General features: G+C 46.9%; 1 protein-coding gene across 1 annotated transcript; it reads right to left on the bottom strand.

Moving 5' to 3' along the window:
• Positions 1–1,013: 1,013 nt before the first annotated feature.
• Positions 1,014–24,909, bottom strand: LOC129384155 (uncharacterized). Its single transcript, XM_072284585.1, has 8 exons — positions 24,827–24,909; positions 21,967–22,008; positions 18,872–18,898; positions 16,472–16,496; positions 6,718–6,815; positions 4,933–5,049; positions 3,116–3,151; positions 1,014–1,063 (listed from the first exon to the last, which is right to left on the bottom strand). Exons 1-8 carry the CDS (start codon positions 24,828–24,830, stop codon positions 1,014–1,016), a joined length of 399 nt encoding a protein of 132 aa, XP_072140686.1. The 5' UTR covers positions 24,831–24,909.

Here is a 24,909-nt window from a genome sequence, read left to right as displayed (position 1 = left end):
TCGAGATCACGGTACGGCCCTTCGTCTTCCTCTTCAGACGGCACATACACAGAGGAGCGTCTGTTTCATTACAGCTATACCATTTACGCCCCCCGTAGTCTTACAATACGCTGCCTCTACGTAGAATGTATGAAAGAAGAAAGTCGTAGTAACTGTTGTACACTATGGTCGACACATTACCTTGGTGTCACGGAACGAGAGTGGATGAAAAGGTGGAAGAGTGAAGTACCGTACATCATAGGCTCATTTTTAGGGGAAAGAACGGAATAATGGAGTGATTGTTCATTTGGGAACAGCTCATTAGGTTGTCTATATAGTATCCGTGTGTACCTTCTTAACACCGCTGGCATGTCCTTTCGGTGCATGCAAATTTTGGTGCGGCTTTAGCTAATGCACATAGCCTCTGATAGAGTCACCCAGGAGCAACGAACTGTCGCAGAATGGCTGAGTAGCTCAATCTTACACGAATGAATGTGAATGCTTGGTAAAACTGCTCTACTAACGTCTCTCTGTAATCTTTGAGCTACATTACCACACAACAAACGGGCTACTCGTTCATTCCACACGTGGAGCATGATGTGTATCCGATAAAATACGTCCTGATAGCTCGATTTCACTAATTCACCTCCCTCCACAGAGCCATTCAGCAATTTGATCTGGCATTTAAAACAAGCTTTAGCTGGCACTCGGAATGCCTTAGATGCAATGGCATGCACGGGAATTTCTAGGGCCACATTACAAAAAAATGCCGAAGGGTTGTACTGAAACACACAAAGGGCCTGACCTTGGCAGCCTTCGCTAAAGCCGTGTAGGGGTGTCAAAAACTGAAAATGTCTCACAGCCCGCAAGGATTAGCTAACGCGAGCCGGTGATTTCAAGATTGTAAGACTGATAGCGTGATCACAACTCAAATTGATGCTGTTAATGGTAAATATTCTGATCTACTGCACCTTATAATTATGGCCTACTGCGTTCCCGTGATGTGTTTGTTGAGCGTATGAGGCAGAATTTCATTAGGACTTGTTACCTTCTGCAGTCGGCTCCTCCGTCATTCCCTTGGTTTCTGCAAAAACGTGGCACCCGCATTACAGTATAAGAGCCGACCAAACACAAGTAGCAGCTATAGGGAAGCAATCTTTCACTCCCTTGAGTGCACTGTTAAATAATTTACACCCTTAAAAGTGAGAAAGGCTGTAACTGTGTCTATAACTCACACCCTTATGGTGTGATTTATATAAACAACACCCTAATGGTGTGAGCTATAGACACATTTAGACATTTTTTTTTCACTTTTAAGCGTGTAAATTATATTACAGTGTACTTTACATCAGAGTACTGGCTGAAGTTCTGTCTCAATGCTTTGTTTGATAAATTAGGAAGAGGAAAGAATGAAAAATAAATATATTAGTCACAATATGAGCGCCTAATCAGGTAACACCACCGCCCCAACAAGGTACTAATTCGGCATACAAGAAATAGGTGGTTGTGTTGCATTCCTGCTGTCTTTTGCTGTGATCTGCATTGCCGTACTTCACCCTGTATGCAAGTGGCGAACCTCAGCTGATTTTCGAAATGTATCTTGTGACACAACCCCCGGCCTGTCGACGGGGGTTGTATCACAAGATACATTTCGAAAATTCATTGTGATTCACGGTGCTGTATATTCTTTACGTAAAAAAATAAGACATACTTTTTCTGGTTTGGCAGTAAACTCTGCCTGTGCATTTTTTTTTTTGTCGTGCCAGAATATGATGGTGCTGCGAAAACTAACTATTGTCACATGTGAGCGCACTGAATCATCGTGATCCGGCGCTCAAGCCTCTTTGACAGTGTACATACACTTCAGTCATGTAGGAAGTGCGAAGTTTACAGAATACGCGCGTAAACGAAACGATATATGCGCTAAGTTGTTTTGGCATGATTGCTATACCATTTACGCCCGCCGTAATCTCCTTCGTACCTGTGTATTACAATAAGCAGCCTCTACGTAGAATGTATAAAAAAAGAAAGTCGTAGTAACTGTTGTACCGTGAGGCTTATAGCGCGGTAAAAAGACAAGGACAAAAGTGAGACGTGACACACACAGGCGACAAAAGTGAGACGTGACACACACAGGCGACAAAAGTGAGACGTGACACACACAGGCGCTGTGTGTGTCACGTCTCACTTTCGTCCTTGTCTTTTTAACGCTCTATAAGCCTCACGATGTCTTACCAACAAGCCCAAATCACTGCTTTACAACTGTTTTACACTATGGTCGACACATTACCTTGGTGTCACGGAACGAGAGTGGATGAAAAGGTGGAAGAGTGAAGTACCGCACATCGTAGGCTCATTTTTAGGGAAAAGAACGGAAGAATGGAGTGATTGTTTATTTGGGAACAGCTCATTAGGTTGTCTATATAGTATCCGTGTGTACCTTCTTACCGCTGCTCGCATGTCCTTTCGGTGCATGCAAATTTTAGTGCGGCTTTAGAATATGCACATCGCCTCTGATAGAGTCACCCAGGAGCAACGAACCATCACAGAATGGCTGAGTAGCTCGATCTTACACGGAGGGATGTGAATGCTTGCTAAAACTGCTCTACTAACGTCCCTCTGTTATCTTTGAGCTACATTACCGCACAACAAACGGGCTGCTCGTACATTCCACACGTGGAGCATGATGTGCATCCGATAAAGTAAGTCCTGATAGCTCGATTTCACTAATTCACCTCCCTCCACAGACCAATTCAGCAATTTGATCTGGCATTTAAAACAAGCTTTAGCAGGCACTCGGAATGCCTTAGATGCAATGGCATGCACGGGAATTTCTAGGGCCACATTACAAAAAATGCCGAAGGGTTGTACTGAAACACACAAAGGGCCTGACCTTGGCAGCCTTCGCTAAAGCCGTGTAGGGGTGTCAAAAACTGAAAATGTCTCACAGTCCGCAGGGATTAGCTAACGCGAGCCGATGATTTCAAGATTGTAAAACTGACAGCGTGATCTCAACTAAAATTGATGCTGTTAATAGTATATATTCTCGTCTACTGCACCTTATAATTACGACAGACTGCGTTCCCATGATGTGTTTGTTGGCCGTATGAGGCAGAATTTCATTAGGAGTTGTTACCTTTTGAAGTCGGCTCCTCCGTCATTCTCTTGGTTTCTGCAAAAACGTGGCACCCGCATTACAGTATGAGAGCCGACCAAACACATGAAGCAGCTATAGGGAAGAAATCTTTCATTCCCTTGGGTAGACTGCGAAACAATTTACACCCTTAAAAGTGAAAAAGGGTGTAACTGTGTCTATAACTCACACCCTTATGATGTGATTTATATAACCGACACCCTAATGGTGTGAGTTAGCGACACATTTACACCTTGTTTTTTCACTTTTAAGGGTACAAATTATTTTACAGTGTACTTTACATCAGAGTACTGGCTGAAGTTCTGTCTCAATGCTTTGTTTGATAAATTGGGAAGAGGAAAGAATGAAAAATAAATATTGTAACCACAATATGAGCGCCTAGTCAGGTAACACCACTGCCCCAACAAGGTACTACTTCGGCATACAAGAAATAGATGGTTGTGTTGCATTCCTGCTGTCTTTTGCTATGATCTGCATTGCCGTACTTCACCCTGTATGCAAGTGCCGAACCTCAGCTGATTTTCGAAATGTATCTTGTGACACAACCCCCGGCCTTTCGACGACACAAATGCAATACACCGTATTTAGTGGTTTAAGATCGGCCCTCGTGTAAAGCCCGCATGGCCACAATGGAGTTTGAAAATTTAAGAAGAATCACTAAACGCCGTGTGCATGCTCGCGTGCTGGTTAATTCTACGAAAGTCGCTACAAGATGGCACTAGTCCGTGCCCAAAGCCCATCGGCGACTGTATATACGTTCATAGTTTCACCTGTAAATGAATTTATTTTCACAGCATTCCGAACGCAGCTCGAGGCCTCACTGAAGTAGGCATAAGTGTGCCTCGTGTAAGGCCAGCACTGGGTAAAAATTTCGAAGTGCGGGGCTTAAACGAGTACACACAAAACCAGTCGCGCGCAAGCCTTTCGGTACGCTCGTCACCCAACTTACTACGTTGACCGGCCCCGTATATGCTACGACACTTCAAATTCGCCATCCAGCATGTCCCTAAATTTCTTGGATGCTAGGCAGAAATGAAGTCACGTCACAAGATTTCTCAATGTCCGCAACACGACGCTTGAGCAGTCTGCGCCACAAATGCGCACAACAGTATGCGGCGCTTTTCAATGAACCTCTTTCACGCGAATACTTTAGCAAGCTGTGCCTCGTATGCACTTGAAATGTGCTGCTCCTCAATGAACCTCTCGCCAACTTGGATCACTATGTGCCACTGACTGTGCAGCTAGCGAAGAAGCAGTTATCAGCGTTCGTAGTCACCGACGTGCCACATTTCTCGTCTAGGAGTCCACACAAGGACTTCTCGACAGTGCCACTACATGGAGCGTCATGTTTACAAAGATGCGCGAGCGGAGAGGCTGGTTGCCGCACGATGCGTTTCAAAGCGTTCGCACGCACCGGTGCGCCACGCATTTCGGAGGCAACGCACTGGCTTCCCGGCGGCAACGCTAGATGGCGCCGAATGTTCTTTGGGAAGCGCGGAAAAGGAGACCCGCTGCATTACATGCCTCGTAAATAAGCGGTTTCGATGGTGGCAATACGTTGATTCAATACGAAACGCATTACTGTCGACAGACATCGAGAGAAGGGTTTCGGCGATATTTTTCGTCAATAGTAAGGCAGCTAATAGTGCCAAATGCAGATGTCGATTCTAACGACCACCGAGGCTAATGCGTGTTGGTAAAGGTGTAAATACTGGGAATCGTTTCTTGCTTGCTTTGTTCATAAGCAACTGATAAATTAATCGTCTCAAACTAGCAGGAAAACTTGGTCCCACACTTACTGGTCACGTTAGTCGTCTTAGTTTGCGCGCTGTCCGTGTTCACTACGTACGACTGCGGTTGGTTGCTCCCGTCACTGTCTTCATCATCTTTTCCGATGACGCGTTCGCCCGAAGCAGCTGAAGTTGGAAAAAAGAGATAGAAATAACGCTGTATGTAGTCGCTATGCTTTTAAGGGTAGCGTTATAGACAAGAACGAACGAAATAGATACATAACATGAAACAGTACCTACTCGCTCAGTTTATTGTTCCTTAGCCACTATGCGTTTACGCTTCCGCACCGACCACTGACTTCGCATACCTAGAGAAGTATCATGTTGTATAGATAGCGGCTGCTACAAGGCGCGGCGGAACTCCTATACTGCTCAAGAGATAGCTACTTCAATATCGCTCGCTACACACTTCCCTGCAAGCATGGCCTCCGAGATCGAGCGGCGCGCGCTGCTTGATATTGAAGGTCGTACTCCAAGTACTGCGCTTTTCATTTTGCCACTGCGTGGCTACGTAGTAAAAGGTTTACTTTTGATAGGAGGGTTCCAGTGGTGCTGACACAAACAAAATGTGTAACATCATGCTGACTCTCGGGTTCAGAGCGCGGCTTTTACGCGCCCGTTCTTGCGGCGAGCGTTGGTTCTTGGCGAGCGAACAAGCACAGCGAAGGATGAAAGAGCGAGCGCGGAGAGCAGCGGGGGATGAAAGACGGCGGTAGCGAAGAGAGCGCGAGGAGGAAAGGGGAAGAGGATTGTGCAGTGGAACCATGAGGCCGAGAGGGGAGGAGGAGGATATGGGGAAACCCTGAGAAGTGTAGTACCGCGCAAGACGGGCTCTGCGACGACAACGGCTACGAGGTGGCGCCAGAGTAGCGCTCGTCGTCTGTTCACCGATGACGGCACCGAAACATACATGTAAACAAAGTGCTGCATGAGCGAAGGTCTGTCTGCGGCGGTCGCTATGAATCGCGCGCACGCGTCACCCACGCGCTGCCTCTCGCAATCTCCCTGTCAGCGAGGCAGTCGTACTACACCGCTCCGTGTGCAACGTGCCGCACGCGACAGATTGTCTGCGCTACCCAATATATCGCGAGATGAAAACATGTATAGAGATGCAGTTAAATTTCGCATTAGGAGTATCGTAATCGTGGGATAATCCACCGTTCACTTACAGCCGTTTATTGATTTTACAGTCAATAACATAGAGCAATACATAACAGCAATAACATACTGCAGGGCAAAGGCCTCTCCCATAGTTGGAGAAGTATGGGAGAGACCTTTGCCCTGCAGTGGGCGTAGCTAGGCTGATGATGCTGATGATGATGAACGTACAGCTCCGCTCAAACAAAGTTTTGACGTCTGTATACTTACAGCCCCACGCTTACCCGTGTCGCTGCTGCTCAAAATTTATTACTAAGCGCAAACCCCAACTGGTTTATTTTTTAATGCGCAAACACTAATTGGCTTAACAGCGCAACGCCAAAGCCCCTAGGGCACCATGGTGGGTAATACTGTGTCATGACGTAATGACAAATATAGTAGTCACGTTGGAACAGAATATAGTGACGATTTTTAGACTCGCTCCGGCTCGCTCTGCTGTTACATTTCGACAAGGAGCCGCAACATTTGACCAAGCGAGGAGAAGTGAACCTGGTAAAATACGGTTACTCACGAAGTTCAAATAGTTGTTGAGGACATGTGCAGTTTTCGTAAAGAAACCCAATAAACTTGCACAGTAATCGCGGTGAGCTATAGCCCGCCACTGCATCTTTGCAAAGGAGAGGATGCATGACTTACACGAGCCTGTGAACAGAAGCACGGCGACAATCAAGACCCCGACGATGAGCAAGCCAACACCGACTGCCACGAACACATTCTTCTTGCTGGATCCTTTGCTGCACGCAGAAAAACAGCGAGGAGCACTTCGATGTTGATACATTATCATAGTTTCTGAGGTACGACCAAGTGACTGCTCGCTCGTGAATATTCTTCGCTTTATCCTATATATGATGCGGGCAGATGAATGCTGGGTAAAATATTCTATACGAACTGCTTGAGAATTCATGGCGCTATACCATCTCCATGAAATTTAGCCCGAACAATCAGGGCACATTCATGGCGACATAACTTTTCTAAAGAAATGAAAAGGCCAACGCCATTCAAAGCATATATCAACCAGCCATCGCCAGCGCCCTTCACAGGAGCTGCAAAAAGGCGTTTTAGAAATGGTCGGCTTAAGTATGTCAGACTGCACGACAGCCTCCAACATGCGAGGCTTTACAATGCGAGAGGAGCGCGTATTCTCAGCGTCCGTTTTCCCTCGTATTCCCATACAATCCCCCACACGAAGCTCACGATCAACTTGACCGGGTGGAGCACAACGGCTCCCATCGACTGAAGAAGCAGATAGATACGCTGCTCAAAATTCAGCAGGGACACGTAAGACTGCTTACGTCTGGGAATGCGAAAACATTATAGTCTGTTTCGGGAAATTTTCTTTTCTGACCGTTCCTTGTCCGCGCAAACTCTCGCGTGCGTTTTGTATGAGCCTCAGTAAGGCCAAGTGAAAATGCGCCAAACGTCCCAACGCGCTCGCTTGCCCGCGAGGAGTTAATAACTTCAAGGACCGCTCAGCGGCATTCAAGCGGACATAATTGCTTTTTAACGCGCTAGCGTTAAGGACTCCGCGTCCCAAACGATCGGGCGTCGGCGTCTTGTGTCGGGCGTCATTTGGCGAAATATCATTCCAAACCACCACCATGCAGGCCCTCCGGGTGGTGCAGAGGCGTTACTGAAATAATTGACTTTCACAAAGTAAGATGCGTCAGAAAAATCATAAAGTAAAAGCTAAACACAACATAAAGACACGATAGCATCGGTTTGTAATTTTAATGTACTAGAAAACATAATTCTGTTACGGGGAATGGCTTAAAGATAAACCCATTTTCCAGCGTTTCTACCATTCATAGAGCGGCGCGGTGAACTCGGTTCCTTGAAACACCACCATCCAGATGGCGCTCGCGTCCGTGCATTTGCGGCCCACGCAATAAGCCGTGTTTCAATCAGAAAGCTCGCCTTCGTGCACAGCGTTCGCCACCAGCGTTTCCCGATAAACATTACGTTTGCTTAAGCTGCAGTTGCTGGCAAGCGTGAGACGCAGTCAGGAATTTTTGCATGCTATCGCGTTCCACTCTTGAAGGCTCAGTTTAAACTTCCTCCAAATTTTATTTTATGCATTCATTTTATGCTTTCATTTTATACCCTCATGACGTAGCGCCACACATGGGCTGCGACGTCACATGCCCAATGACGCTCACTCTAGGTCACATGTTTAGTCAGCCAGCTTGCTGCGACGTCACATGCGCAATGACGCAAACGCTAAGCACAGATTTAGTGCACCAGAACCGTGGAGCCGCCGTGGCGCCGGAAAGGCATGCTCGTCGCGTACCCCGGAGGTTCGGGCTGGATTCGCAGCCAGACCGAAATTTGCCTAAAATTATTTTCAGAGCTATTATTTTACTTTGTTCACAGGAACCTCTATGAGAAATTTCACGTCAGTTCGAGTGGTTTTTTGATGTAGTTTTACTCTTTGGCATAGGCCATTTTTGGTGCCAGGATTCGGTCATGCCACCAACCTTCGCGGAATGGGGCATATGTAATGCTTTCCCATTAAAACATCCGAGGAATGCGAACGAAGTGCAGGGATAACTTCTGTCAGGGGATGGCGCTGCAATCCACTATCTTGTGCAGCCTATGAAAAACAAAATCACAATCGGGAGAGTGACCAGGGGTAGAAGGTTCACTTAAACAAGAAGAAACAAAAGCAGTTACGCCAGAGGATGTCTACTGGGATGCACCTGAATATTATATTCCTTTCCCAGCGTACACCAACGCCGTGGCTTCCCCGTAGGCAATGGCACCTCGACAAGCGTTTGTGCTCCGAGACGGAAACGCCTACCGAATGAAGTGTGCGGGTCTCGCAGATTACAAAGAGGAGCAGGCTCGTGAATTTTCGTGCAAAGACAGATGCTACGTTACAGGAAGTTGTGACAGAGGCGGATGCGGCGACTGATATTTGGAGCGGCCCAGAGTAATTATCATCCTCCATGCTGGCCTCCAATACATTACGCACAGCAGCGTACGTGTACAGAAATGGCAAATACTCACTATTGCGATCTCGACTTCGGAAAGAGAGAGCAGAGAAGCACCTTTTTGGGTTATATGGGACACATGAAGTGTCGGGCGAAGAGGCCTTGTATGAGAAGAGTAAGCAGTGGAACAATGACGTGAAACGAGCGTGCACATATCTGTGTCCGCGTGAGGAATTTGTCGGGGCACCACGCATGGCTCAAGTCAGCCACCAAGGCCTGGCGGAAGACCACGGCGGAAGAAATGGGACAGCGTCTGAGCCGTAGACTGTGCGCTTTTTTGTCTTCGTACAACCCACGCTGCGCAGCACCAACCGTGGATGAACACGTCAGAAGTAGCTTCGTTTATGGTGGCTCTTGGACAAGTAATCCACCAAAATGGCAGAGCCAAAGTTGCGGGTCAAACAAGTACGGCACCTCCACTACGCCAAGTAGTGGCCACGCCGTGGCCGTTGCCATCGCAAACGAAGCTTGAGAGTCGGTTTTCTGAACATGAATGGTGCCCGCAGGTGGGAACATAAGGGAATATAGCTATATAATGTCCTAATGCAAACGATACGTCGCTTCGTGCAATTGCATAAACACACCTCTGCGATCTTGAGCACCCCCTTGTGCATCTTGGATGACATTGGGCGGGCAAGAATCGAACTGGAGGTGACCGGAAGGGTTGGACAATTATGACGTCAAGCTATACAGTGGCAAAGTGTAAGTGATACGGTGTGAATCATTTGTGGGCACTGGGGGATGTTCTGGGCAGGCCAAATGCTGTGTTCCTGGTGTATGTGTCAGTCGGGAGCAAACAACACACTGTCAATACTCAGCTGGTGGAGTGCCTCTTCAGGGACGCAAAAAAGTTGCCGGTAGATAGATCATTATTGTGGGTGACTTTAATGAGGGCATGAAAGAACTGAATGGGTTCACAGATGGAGACGGACACCTCTTGCTTCGAATGACCGAAGAGATGAAACTAGTTGTGGCGAATCTGGAACCACACGGTCCGGGTATAATTCCACGGGGACGCCAGGTAACCTGAGTGGGAGGTGGTATTCTGTAAGAGTCCACCTAATGGACGGTCCATTCCGGCCACTGCTGATTGGTAAGGGCCGCTCGTCTCCTCTTCGCTCGTACAACTGCATCCAGTCATCAGTGGCTAAAATGGACAGCCCACTAGATGGACTCGTACAGAATACCCTCTCTCCCCTGGTGTCCCCTTGATAGCTACACATCCATCGATAATGCCCTGGCGTCAACAGGCCTTAACCACTTTCTTAGGCAGATGGACACCAACGACGAAGGTTTTTGCAGAGCTTGCAGCGATCACAATCGGCGGGTCCTTTAGTTAAACTGCTCGAGTAGTTTGGTGCCTCACGCCCGATATACAAAGAAACAGGGTAAGTACCTGCCCAGCCGAGCCACTACGGATGGCGTGGGTGAGCACAAGACTAGTGCGTTGAAAAGTGGGGCTGTGACCTAAGATGACTATGCGGCAGCCTTGCCATATAGCCATGGTACACATGGTACACGTGGTACACCTGAAGTGCGCAAACCTTGGTGAGATGCAGAAGTGAAAACTGCATGGAAAGCCCGCCGCAAGATCAACGGCCAACACCGATTCCTTGTCAAGAAGGGAGACAAAGAGGCATGCTCGCTTGCCTGGGCTGAGTACCTAGAACTCAAACACAATCTGAAAATCCTGATACAGACGCAGATCGTCACATATAATGTCCGCCTGTTTTGCTCTCTAAAAGCGTAGGTAAAGCTGCAGCGCAGAAGTTCTGGCGATATGTCCACTCCTCGCACTGGACAGTCGACCAATTCCCTGTATAGCTCCGAAATGTGGATACCGGGGAAGCAATTACGGAGCGTGAAAAGCACCTCACTTCCCACCTGCACCGCTTATATGGCTAAGAAGAGGGAAGCTAGGCCGCAGTCGGAGGAGAGTCATCCCATGTGCCTGAACACGAGACATTTCCAGGGGAGATGCCAGACAAGGGTGTGGGTGTGCGGTGGCAAGTCAGTGGAGACGAAATCGAGCGTGTATTGAAGCGTATCAGTGCCCGCGCAGCAGCTGGACTGGACGGCCTTCCCGCAGGAGCATTTATAGGCTTCGGCAAGGAGACGAAGAAACAGCTTGCTGGGCTGTTCACAGAGATTGTTGAAGGTGTTCCAATCCCAAGGCAGCTCGGCCGTGTAGTTTTTATACCAAAAAAAGGAGGCCAAGTTGATCGGATCGAAGAATACCGCCCACTAAGGGTTATTAGCGTTCTCTACAGGCTTCTTTTGCAGCAGTCTTTAAAGAGTGGATAAGCACGTGGGAAGAGGCAAAACACCTGCTTACGGAAATGCAGAATGGTCTCTGTCCAGGTCGAAAACTAGAGGACAATTTCCTCGTGAGTAGTGAGTGTGTGACGATTGCCAAGACAGAGCAGCGCTCTCTCCTATGTTGCTATCTAGATGTATAAAAAGGCATATTGCACAATGTGCCACATTCTCCACTTTTTGACTGCCTGTCTACAATGGAAATTCCGGCTACATTACTGTTTATAGTGCTGCGGCTGGACAGAAACAACACTGTTATTGCTTACTTTGTGGGTCTACTATCCGCACCTATTAAAGTTATGAGGGAACTACAACGGGGATGCCCTGTCGACTACGACAGGGTTATGTTCTGTATGTGGCCAACCTAGAGCGCAAATTTCTCAGTAGTGGTCTCGGTTTCCAGCCAAAGTTTAGTGCGGTGGGAGAGCATTAGGGGTGCGGATTACCTGCTCTCACCTTTGCTGACGACCTTGTGTTGGTGGCAGAGTGCCCTCAGGACCTACAGGCGCTCATTAACCTCTGTGAGGGTGAGATAACTCGCCTTCAGCTGCGCTTTAATTGCAAAATATCTACAGTATTCCCCCTCGCGGGCCGAGGCATGGATCAGGGCGAAAGAAGGCTAGGTAATGAGGTCCTGCTGGTGTGCTGGGCATGCAGGTATCTGAGAGTACAAATATCAAGTGGACCGGAGCTCTGTGGCCTCTAAGAGGACATCCTGCACCAAAAGGCACTTCGGACGCAGTGCATCCTTAGTCGCCGATGTCTCTGGGGATACAACCGGTTGATGATGGTTCGCGACACATGGAAAATCGTTCGTGTGCCGGTGCTGACGTTCACAAATGCTGCGCTCTGCCTCTATGCACCCACGCGGTAGTGGCTGGAGCGGCGCCAGGGAGAGGTTGGTCGGATAGCTCTAGGCTGTCATGGTGCGGTGACCAACGAGGCTATACAGGTCGCCCTAGGCTGGTCGAGCTGTTAGGCTCGGGAGGCCGTCGGCAGAGTCGCATACCGTGGCCACCTGCTCTACATGCCTCGAGAGCGGTGGGCGAGACGTGTGCTTGATTACTTGTCAGCGACATGCACGCGCACGCCATGGGTGAGACACTTATACCGCACAGAGACTAAATGCGGCCTATTTCGCTGCCCTATCAGGGAAATCTCGCTGGCGGATCGGGCAAAACAGGCACGGAGACGAGTGTAGGACGAAGAAGAAACACGGTGGATGCGTGATATGCCGACGAAATGGACGTTGGCTGTGTATTGATGTCATAAGAACACTATTGGCATGGTGCACCTGTATGACAATTTCCTTGCGAGTAGCTTGCCCTTTGAAGCAAGCGCTTGTGTGCTCAGTAAACTTGTGCGCATTCGAAGCATAAACAATGTCGTGTTTGATGGGCGGTGTCCGGCTTGCGGGAAAGAGAACGAAGCCATTGAACATGCGGTGGCATGCGTTGTGAGGGCATTGGGCGATCTGCCGCGCAGGGTGTATCCCTGGAGGCTGCTCTTGACTTCGAACGGACTAGTGGAGAAGACGGTGCATGAGGTGTAGACAGAGCCGCAGTGGCGGAGACGCCTCGAGCGAATGCTGGCGAATGCCACTTGCGAATGGGCACAAAGGACTGCCCATGAGCGTATCGTGTTCTCAAATTTTCCTTCTTCCTTTCTTTCTTTTTCCTTTGGGGTTCTCCACTTTCCGGCCTGTGCTTGCTTTGTGCTAATAGGTAGGCAGCAGAGCATCATACTGGCTTGGGCGTGGTTGCCACGTCCACCCGATGCAAGGGGTTGGCAACAACATCATCATCAGTCGAGTGGAAAACATTCTGGAGTACGAGGGTTCGAATGCTACTCCAAGGTGTCATATAAGTAATACTTCTAGAACATTAGAACATACTTGAATTAGAATAAGCAACACCTAAACACAAGGAGTTTCATGCGGCCGCCGCAATGGAGGCGGTTCAGCAAGCATGGTAATTATGGGAACTACACTAATTTTACCTAAACCTTGTCCTTCCTGCTTCGTGACTTGTAAACTCGTAATTTTCAACAAAATACAGTGCAATAAATAATTAAATAAACATTATTACAACTGTCCGACGCCAACATTCGAACACAGGACCTCCAGTACAGATGCCCCCCTTTAAGACCTCTACCTCACGGGCACATGCGTTGACGAGCGGCATGGAACGCCCTTATGAATTTCTAGCGGGCAAGTGAGTGCATTGAGACACTTGACGCGTTTTCATTTGGCCACGTCCACAAGCTGAACCGTTACAATTAGAAGCGATTGCGCGTGTTCGCATAGTCTTTCGCATTAAGAAAAAGTAAGAATGCTCTGAAATTTGAGACAAGGAAGGCAGATAAAGCACGCAAAAAACAACGCCACAAGAGCGTCTGAACTCACAAGCATGAAGATCAGATGAATCCACGTGCTTCTTCTCATTGCCATAGTGGCTAAACGATCGCTGCGCCACAGTTCCCTCTATGAAACTCTATGCCTAATCCTAACGGAACGTGCAAGAAGTCATGATTAAGAGTTAAGGTGCCGTTCAAGTGGTGCAGTTTCTTACTTTAACGCATAGTTCACGCAAAAAAAAAAAAAACGATACTCGGGCCGAACCATTCATATGGTGGTGGATTATAGCCAGCGAAGCTGCTTCTGCAGCTTGGACGCAGATTCGAACGACCTAGCTTGACGCTTACGAGCGGCCTTCAGTGCGCGCTCTTTATCGGTAGCTTGCACTCGGCGGTGACGATTAGACTCTCGCATCTGCTCTCGCTGACGTACTTCGGGGGCAAAGTCACTGGCCATAGTCTCCGCTTTTGCACGGACACGTTGTCGTTGGTCCAATTCAATTAAACAGCAACATTATTCAAATAACCAAAACTGGAATGCATCCTTAACCATATAGGCTAGTTATCGATCCATGCAGTTATTCTAAGAAAAGTAAACGATTCAGACACGGGCACAATCATTTCTTGTTTTGGATCAAACAAACAAACAAAACAAAACGAAAACAAAAGAAGGAAATGCAACCAAACAAAACCCAGTAAACTAAGACCACCGCAGGAGCGAAAAAGCCACGGCCCCCGCCGGCTCGGGCGCGCGCCATTCCCCGCATGCCGACGACACAGCCATCGGCACCCAGAAGCGAAAAGGCTTAGTTGCTGTCCAAACTGCCAAGTGTCGCCCACGACAGCAGCCCCACACGACGAGTGAGGCAGCACGTATCCGAGGCAAGACCCATGACCTCCCTCCCACGGCAACCCGCACACATACACGCTTGCGATAAGAATACATGAAACGGTTACACAAAAAAAAATTGGCTCAGCATTTGTGGCTTTATCTGTTTGCAGAACGGTAACACGTAATTATGATTCACTCAACGCAGCAAGAATGTACACAGATATGCTATATATACATTTGATGCACGGTGTATCGAATAAGATTAAGGGTACACCGGCATTTACACTCACGTTACTATACATCCATAAACACATACGCAGAAACACAAGAAAGCGTAACATCGACGCTGTATCCAGTTTATGACATCATTATAACTTTCGTTAAAGCCTAATCAGTTTAGATCGGAAAGAAAGAATTCTTTTACAGTAGTAGGCTGTCGACGCCTCCCCTCCTACTCGGCTTGTTCTTCGGTCGTGCGCACAATACGCGGTCTTCCCACTTTTCCAATTTTTGCAGCTGTTGCAATGGTTCTTCATGATCCGGTTCACAATGGTTCACAATCCGGTTCTTACACACCACGACGGCTACCACGGCGCGTTTTCCCCGTGTTTTCCCTCCACAGCTGCCGCGTCGTTGTATTAAGAGAAAGCTTTAGCTCGGGTGCTCCTATCTAAATACATGTAAAAGGAGAATTCGTTTTTCTCGGCAACCACTGCACCAAATTTGACGGGGTTTGCTGCATTTAAAAGAAAAACTTAACATCTAGTGACTGTTGGTTTGGAATTTTCGATTTAGGTTGTCATTTTTTTATAAAAATTGGCAAAAATCGCAAATTTTCAGAAAACGAAACTATCAAGTTTACAACTCCGTAACCCAGCAAGAAAAAAGGATATAGCAATTCTGTGAATTGTATCTGATAGCACATCTAAAGCGGACAAAATTGATATGTTACACATGAACCTCAAAAAATGTGTCAATGTGTTATTACAACTTTTGCAAAACCCTCGTAAATAACGTAACAAATTCACGTAAGATGTAAAATGACATATAAAATTTGTCCGCTTTGAATGGTCTAATGGATGACGTTTACAGAATCGCGATATCTGTTTTTGATGCAGAGCTATTAGTTTGTAAACTTCGTGCTTCTATTTTTTTCAAACTTCTGAATTTTTGAAAATCTTTTTAACAAAATTCAAGCCCTAAATCAAAATTCCGCTTCCAACAGTCACTAGAATTCAACTTTCTCTCTCAAATGCAACAAATTTCATTAAAATCGGTCCAGGCGTTATCTCAGAAAAACGTTTTTGCGTTTTTACGTGTATTTGAATAGGCCGCGTCGGAGTTGGGCCCGAGCTAAAGCTTCCTCTTAAGGGCAGAGTATACAGCAGACGCAGCCGGCAGCAACACCGGCAAGCGCGGGTCCACTCTGCCACTGCGCAGGTGTGGCGCACAGTGAAATCAAGCGTCCTCTTTCTTCAGCACCGTACTGTCGTTCATTATCTTTTTTGTTTACTTTATGGACGTTAGCCAGCTCAGATACCCCCACTACGAGACCAGACAGCGCCGCAATCTTCTTTGTCCACCTTACGGACGTTAGCCAGCCCACACAGACTTCCCCCCCTTCCCCTCAACCCCCCCCCCCCCCACGCGACCACACATACTGCTCATTCACACAGGTCCGTCACGTAAGCAGCTTCGCTGTAGAAAAACGTCATTTTCGATTTTTGTCGGCTAACACGAACAAATTTCACGGCAGAAATAAAAGGCTGCCGACGACTTGCTGTGGCTGCACAGCAAGTCGGACATAACGGCAGTCGTTTGACTTTCGCTTCCTGCTGTTACGATTTCAGGGCAGTGGGAACGTTAGGATGCGCGAGCGCAAATGCACTATACTTACTTATTTAGAAGTGGCGCCACAGTACCTGCGTGCAGTCAGTTCGACTTCAGAAACAGCAGTGAAAAGCGTACGCGTCGTTACGAAGTTACAAAGAAAGCTCTTATATATTTATATATGTATATATATATATATATATATATATATATATATATATAGTGATAGAAACGAAGGTGCACACTTAGGAAAATTGCACACTTACGAAACGGCCTTCGTCAGAATGGTTCATTCTGACGAAGGCCGTGCCACGGCCGAAACGTTAAAAACATTAAAGATGCAATTTTCGTTAGTGTGCACCTTCGTTTCTAACACTACCTATGCACCGAACCTACAGAACTTCTCATTGAATTATATATATATATATATATATATAAAGATTATTGGACAGCTACAAAATAAGGTTAGGAGTAATTGCAGTAAACATTTATTTACTAACAAAATTAGCAGGCATGGGCCCGTACAACGTTAAACTATTCCAATCTCTTTTTACTGCGAGAGCAACTATATGAACAACCCAGGCGCATTTCTGTCGTCGCCGTCGCCGCGATGTTCAGTGTAAAGTCCAAGGGCGATAATATCGTCGCCGCGCGCCATTCACTCTTAGACAAAAGTACACGCTTTGGGGTGTATATCTGCCGCAGAACAATAATCGGCATCTGCCTTACTTGCGTTTCCTTTCTTGAAAACGCCGCGCCCCCTAATTTCCTGTCGGGAATGCTATGTCATGCTGATAACGCGCATGCCGTTCGTAACTGGGAAGTACCGGGCTCGCCGCGTTAGAGAAAGGAAATGCGGACAAAAGTGATGACGTTTATCGTTGTGTGGCAAGGTAAAACCCTAAGGTTGTAATTTTTAGAGTGTATGCTATGTGTGCGAGTAAAAGCGTGCGAGGGTGAGCCGAGCGCACGGGAGCAAATTAGGGGAAAGCACGCTGTCTTCTACCGTGCGCAAGGCACTGGGGGCAGCGCAGGGAGGGGGAGGGGGTGTTCTACTCTGGCGGCTGCTGGGTCTTACACGGCCGCGCGGGCCGTCTCCTCAAAGCGATCTGCGACGGGGACACTCCGGCGTGTGCTGTCTTTTCGCCGCTTCGTTCGCGTTGAAGCGAGAGCTCGAGGCAGGACGAGGGTCAGTTCGCTCGCTGCTGCTGCCACGCTTCCACACTCCAGCATTTTGACAGCGAGTTTCCGCGGTCAACGAGGGAGATGTGTTTGTGTTTCCGGTGCACGCGTGACGTCATGCTTGTTAATTTCTTTAGGGAACGAGAATGCTTACAATTTTACACACCCGCTAAAACTACTATCCCTACTTCGCATAGCTGTCAATTAAGTTGCTATCGCATCGATGCTTCGCCTTCCGAGCGAAACTGCGATGGAAAAATTATGCGCTACACCGGCCACAGTGCGATGGGCGCACAGGCAGACGTGAACAGATCTCACTGCATGACCACGGACACTCGCTGCCTGGACTCTGACGTGATGAAGAACGGCAGCAGTGGTCAGCGAACACTTCGTGCTGCATCTATAGCTTCAACGCGTCTCCAAAAATTGAGATGACGCGACTTCCAACGCTAGCGATGGAGAACAAAGCTCACACCAATAGACAAATCATCTCGTCTTACGAAATCTTTGTGTCTGCCGCCACTGATAACCTCCAAGATAGGCCAAGTGCGACCACTATCAGCTGTGCCACGCGCAGCAACAGCTGGGCTAGAATTGGAGACGCGTTCATTTGCCCCCTAGTCGGCTAACACTCGCACGCTTTCCTTCGCACCTACAACATACGGCACCGCGGTAGGGATGCGATCTCATCGGGCTTGCACTTTACACGGAACATGATGGCGATGGTGACGATCGACTGAGGTGTAATATCACCTGGAGTGCCGCTATATGTATCACAATAAAAATTGTTTTTCATGCTGTAACTGCAGTTAAGCTAACTATAGACTTTCTCCGTCAACACATAAAAATTATGCAAAAGAATTATGAAAAAAAGAATTTTGATACTGCTGAGGGAGTCAAGCAAAACAATTCACAGGCATGGCTTTTGTATAGCAGAAAAAGGAAATATAGGGGCGTTGCCAAGTAATTATTTCTTCTTTAGAAAGTACAAAAAAGAACTTTGCGCAAACTTACAGGGCCCAATTTTCAAAAACTCCAGCTATGAGAGATTTGCATATTGACACGTGCATGGATAGCAAAGCATAAGTTAACAAAAGTCAATGTAGTATTTACTGTAATCCCCACTATAATAATTTCACATACAAGCTGTTTTAGACAGAGATATGCAATTTCGTTTCTTTGATTTCCACGGGGTGAAGAAAACATATCGTGCAACTGCGCCTCGGTCATTCAGGGACGGCACCAGTCTCTTTCAATGTGGGTATCACTCCCAGCTTTAACTTACTTTGGCTTGTGTAAGCGGACGCATCTCCTGTAGGTGAGAGACAAATGAAAACACGTGAGTGATAACTACAGCACGTAACCAATGCCTCATGGTATAGAAAGTGTCAAAACTCCATTTCCAGTCCACTCTACCTCAAGCTCAGAGTCATGAGTAAATTCTGGAACGCTTAGACGAACTATCTGTCGGCCTAGCCGGTGTATATTTGAGAAATATGTGTAAGGCGCAAACAAAAGACACGGCACAATATTAAGGCCATACACAGGACAGGCGCTTGTCCTGTGTGTGACCTTCCTTTTGCCCACTGTCTTATGTTTGCGCCTTAAAAATATTTGTCAAATATGGAACGCTTATTGCAAGCAAACAAGACGGCTGCAATGTATAGTCCAATATCTTAAACGAATAAAATGTTAAATTTTTTTCTAAATAATTGCATTCATGTAATAACGGTCGAGATTGGCACAACCTGATGGCTATTTGAAAAGGAGAGGGGCAAACACCTTACAATTATCTCTCCGTTGCATCAACAAATCATCAACTGAAAGGCTTGTAAAATTATATACGCTGTGTTCAAGAAACCTTGTAGAGAAATAGTTCATTAACTTTGCTCTACCCTAAATTCGAGTAAATTCGTTAACTATCTTCTAGAGCCACATTCCTTAAAGTTTCCTAGAGTTTCTTTCCTTAAATTACGAACACTAAAGCATATAACGTGCATTTCTTGTAGACTTTACTGCATTCAGAATGATTTTTCCTGCTCTGAACAATTTCTTCTTAATTATATTCGATAGAGTGACCTCGCTACTGCACCATAAATTCACCAAGAGCCAGAAATCGAAAAAAAAGCGCGAAGGGGGCAACTGCGGCACTGTTGTCCTACGAGTGGTTATTTTGGTGTAAGAATGTGAAAGCAAAAAACAAGCAACAAACCGCTGACAACTGATAAGACTTAAATAAATAAAGCTGACTATCTACCATCATACCACAGATGCTAAGCTCGCACGTAATTCGCATCTATTTTCAATGCGACATTTCTATATATAAGTTTTATCTGCACCGGCATTAGTATGGTTCTGTCCTTATTATTCAGAGTGTATTCACATAACTGATACATTCGAACAAGCTCATCACCTGCGGTATCTTATCGAACATGTATATTTCAGTCTTGCCCCTAATTCTCTGAATAAAACTAATGCGAAACGCTGCGTCTATGCAGAATTCGAATATTGCATCATAAATACCCATGGCTGCAGCTAAGAAGAGAGGCAACCGCGCATTTCAACAATTAGCTTCTCAGCTAATTTGGCTAAACGATAACCAACTGACCAAACTAAACAAACCAGCCGAGTGCGTTTCGCCATTGCAATGTGTCGCAACTCTCAGTCAAAGGTCGGCGTGGCATCAGCAGTTCTATTGGCCAAGCTTGCTGAGAAACGTGGGAACTGTCTACTCGGTCGCACCAGTTCCCATATTAGCAAAACTCCGGATGTGGAACTGTTGTAATTTGCCACCAATGTGGCGTTTCGCATTGGTCACCGAAGAATTCACGCAGGTACGCCTCGTATTTGCAGTCCGCTCGGAACTCGGTGTTGCCATATACCGTGACTTGAACCTCAATTATCTTTCCACCGCTGCACCCAAGCAGGGTCATGCCGCGCGCTTTACTGAGGGCAGTATTCGAACCCGATGGATAGCGCTGCATAGAACATCAAAGCTGTCATGTTGGCACCCATGTCTTTCTATCTTGCGAGCACCAGTCATTCCAACAAGAGTTCCCCGAGTACCGCCATGCATATATCGTGTTAGGCTGTTTCTAACCATGTGGCAGAACCTGCTTCAATGTACTAGCAAGAGTGAAGAGTATATTTCGCTTTGGCTCGTAACTGTCCTCAAAGCGTGTCCTTTGGTGTCCTGACATAATCAGTCGAAAGGTGCTACGCCCTCACCCGCTTGACGCTAACGATTGGGAGAAGATTAGCATGCCTTAAAATCAAAATACAAGAATATTTAGAGCAGGCTGCATGCGAGTATGCGAGGTGGGCGAGTATGCAATGGCCACATGCTAGAAGCAGGGACCGTATTGCGATCCGCTTGCAGCACTGCTCCCTACTGTGAGCTGCGGAACAAAGATGACCATGCATGCTATGTTAGTCAAAATACGAACGGCCTTGATAACAAATCGAAGCTATTGAAAGAACAGCCACGGTTGTGATTCCTAACGAAATAAGGCAGTAGCACTGTTCAGTGCAGGCGCTGAGGAAGTAGGATGGGTCAGTAATACATCTCCTTCAGGTACACCATGAGGGACCTTACAGTTTTTTACAGCGAAAGCTGTATATGACTAACCTCCCGTAGTTTTTTTTTTTTTTTTTTTGCGTCCGGCAACAGAAACGGACTTAGTGATTTCTAATAAATCCATACGAGTGCAGTGCGGCAGCGCATATGTCAAAATGCGGAACAGATTAGAACGCTCGCCGTGAAAAATAGCGTGACGTCAAGGCTACCGCAGCATTTAAGCAGAAGTATCGACGCTAAAAACAGCTGCGTTATCAATGTGGCGGACACTATAGTTCGTACACCCGACGAACAACATGCGTACGAGGAGCGCCGGAGGGTACAGCAACAAGAATGTAAACGGCGCCGGCGCGAAACGACCACCGACAAAGAACACTCCCGCGTTGCTGAACGAAAAGGACAATCGCGAGCCCGGGCAGCCATTCCACTCAGTGAAGATGGAATCGCAGAGAAAACACTTTGCTTTTTGTTTGAGAGCTTTGACTGTCGTCAGCTTTCGCTAACGTTCCAGCTTCACAGAGTGGAATGGTCGCCATTTCTTTATTCGTACATAGACATCTATTCGAAACTTCGGATTGGCTATCAGCGGTAAAATGTGATGTGCATGATGTCTAATTAGCTGCAAGAAAAATCAAAAGGACCGTGATTCTGAAGAAAAGCAGCAGACAGTTGTTCGTCTTTATGTGCGCCTGAATATGTCTCTGTTTTCGAGATTGCACCAGTAACAGCTCAAATGTGTTCAGAGTGACGGTGCTATGTTTCGAGCGTGGCACGTCTTTCTAAACGTGGTCATCGTGACTTACCTCCCGTAGTGGAGTCCAAGGCTGACGCCGTCTCGTGGTCACCTTGTCATGTGCGAAAGGAGCAGGAATTATGGACCAACAGTGCGGGGAATACAAATGTGAATACAATTATAGCCAATGAGCAGGCGCGTGACAGAGGTGTACACGTAGTAAGACAAGCGGCCCTTGTATTTCCGGGATGCATTTATCTGGGTAGACGAGGATCGCCAAGCAGAATTACGCGATCAGTAACACGGAACATCTTACCCGTATCAGAACGTTGACTTCCCGCAAAAAAAAGAGTGTTTATCAGACGCATTTTATATGTTTGATTTATAAGTTCATTCCTTTAATCATATGTTAGTTTATTACTTAGTTGCTTGCATTTTCTTGCTTATTAGATTTCTCTCGTCTCTTGCAATCTTCAATACACACTTCTTCCACTGTGCAGGTTCCGTGAGTCTGACTCATTTAGATATATAAAAAGAAATACTCATTTTCAAAGAAATGGTGCTTCGTGCTTCTCGTGTTTACGATAAGCTGCACGGAACTACAAATTGTGGAAGAGGCAGAGTCGATATTAGCACGTTTGCCACTAGGGCTGCACGATGCTTTCGGCTGTGTTGTTCTGCGCTGCATGGTTTATATCAAGCTAGCGAAGCACAAAATGAGTGCGAGCGGGTCAGACGTCTAAGATGCCTGTAGATCGTAAGAAGCGGTTGCCATAAGGATTTTTTTTTTTTTAATTTCCAGTTGAATGAACACACGATCCCGGAATGGGAGCCCGCAGGCGCATTGCGCATTTGTGTGCGCCAACAAAGAGCATTTTGCTCGCATATAGGCGCATCCTCTTGCTCGAGCCCCTTCCACGCCACGGCTTGCTAAGTACTTAGGTTGTGCAGCGCAAATAAACAGGGCACGAAGGAACACAAAATGGCATGCTTGAGCTAAACGTACCAACTAGCCTTTGAGCAAATTCCTCTCGTTAATAGCTTCATATTCGTGTCACAGTGTACACCAAGGAAAACAAGACTAGGTGGAAGCGTAACATCACAATTTTGAAGCGTAGTCACAAAAAATACAAAGGAAAAGCTGGCGGGCTTTGTGTGCGCCAACAAAAACTATTTTGCTCGCATATAGGCACATCCTCTTGCTCGAGCCCCTTCCACGCCACGGACATCCACCCAATCGTAGCAATTCCTACAAAGGAAACCCATACGGGTTCCTCGAAAGAATAGCCTCGCAGATGAGGAAAAATTCGTCCTGGTCCGGGACAGGAACCCCGGACCACCGCCTTTCCAGAGCGGCCGCTCTACCATCTGAGCTAACCAGGCAGCTAGCAGGTGGCAGGGAGAAGTCGAATTTGTCAACTCGAAGCGAATGCAAGTGTTAGACATAATAGATCTGCGGAAACCCGTTGGGTTTCCTTGATAGCAATTTCTTCGACTGGGTGGATGTCTCATTTTCCCTTGATGAATTACTTCTCTCTACCGTGCGGACTTCCGCCGAACTATTACGTCAGATAATGTAATTATGAAGCGCAAGTTGTGCGTCCGGGCAAATACCCAGCGGCCCCCATACTCGATAACCCAAGTTGTCTGTTATGCCAGGCAGCAGCCAGTAGCAAGTTTTCTTTTCGGACACATACCCGTTGACTCGTGTTGCCGGCTCGGCAGATGCCTAGTGGCCCAAGCTAGTAGACAACTTACGTGACATGGAAGAAGAGCGTGAAGTTGCTTAATAAGGCTTAGAATGCTAATGAGATTACAAAAGAAGAAAGCCTCTCATTGTGCGCCGCTTTAATAATGCTGCGCTGAAAGACATTAAAATATTGAATGTTTAAGCAACATGGCCGAGAATAAATAAATTCTAAGACGCCTTGCTTTAATACAGGGTATGTGTGTTTTGCAGACATTTCCTCTAGAGTCTACGGAAGTGTTGACGTTTTGTTTAATGCAGGGGCTATTCTTTTGGCAGCAAGCAGACTTGCTCGAAATTAATTTTACGGGCATTCTGCGGAAATTTCACGAGTGGATTCTGACCACTGACAGCGCGAGAAAAGTGAAAACTAGAGCAAATACTAAATGTGAGCTGCGTGTCAATATTTAGTCATGTCGGTGCACCCAGGACACCGAAGGAGCGACGGGCACACAAAATGAAACCCACACTTGCCAGTGGTTTCAGGGTTAGCCGAGATCTCCACGTGCAGGGTATGTATGAGATCGGCTGTCTACAACAGCAGACGACCGACTTCTTTTACGAACGCTCCCACGCACGCTCAGGCCTCGGTGAGTTGTAAAACTATGTGCACCCTAATAGTGAGTAATAGTATAAACCGGTCTATATCTAACACCCTTATCCACTTTTGGGCGTACGTGCGTGCCTCATTGTGTAAGGGTGTGAGTTATAGACTGATTTACACCCTTGCTCACTTTTGAGAGTGTAAATTATTTTGCAGTGTAGCCCCAACCACCTGACCACCTTGGTACCAGCTTTGATCCCCTCGTTGCCCTTTGGGTGCCCTGAAGATCCTGCCCAGTGGGCTTTATTGTACTTTCAGGCTCTCTCCTTTGTCCTCCGTTTGCCAGCATTTTAATTTTCTTGCAGGCTAAATGATCTCTAACCAGCAAATAACACTAGGGACAAAGGACGTCGGTTCGACCAAGGGACACTTTGGAAATGCTAGATGGCATAGTTATCCAACCTCAACTAGTTGCCGGCAAAATAGCCACTTTGCTTACGCTGAATCCTGAAAACCGACCTAGCCACATTCGTTGGTCATATAACGGTAATAAACTAAGAATGCCTGCCACGGAAGTTCTGTACGTAGAAATTGTTTACCCGGTGTTCTCTAGACACAGAAGTGAACGAAACAGCTCACCCATTCTTTTTCCAAACTGTCACCAACGGAGAAGCCGGAAGAGAGCCGGTGGCGCAACGGGCAGCCTTCGTCTTTGCGGTGCA

The sequence above is a fragment of the Dermacentor andersoni genome, chromosome 9 (assembly GCF_023375885.2).
Source record: "Dermacentor andersoni chromosome 9, qqDerAnde1_hic_scaffold, whole genome shotgun sequence".
NCBI classification, from domain to species: domain Eukaryota; kingdom Metazoa; phylum Arthropoda; class Arachnida; order Ixodida; family Ixodidae; genus Dermacentor; species Dermacentor andersoni.
The sequence above is the reverse complement of the archived record's forward strand: the minus strand, read 5'-3'. Positions and strand labels throughout refer to the sequence as shown.

Excerpts from the sequence above, each read along its gene's own strand:
- LOC129384155 (XM_072284585.1), bottom strand. Across the intron at positions 16,497-18,871 it reads GTCCGCTTACACAAGCCAAA|GTACTGTGGCGCCACTTCTA; the intron begins GTAAGTTAAAGC and ends GACTGCACGCAG. Across the intron at positions 6,816-16,471 it reads GTGGCGCCACTTCTAAATAA|CAAAGGATCCAGCAAGAAGA; the intron begins GTAAGTATAGTG and ends TTCTGCGTGCAG.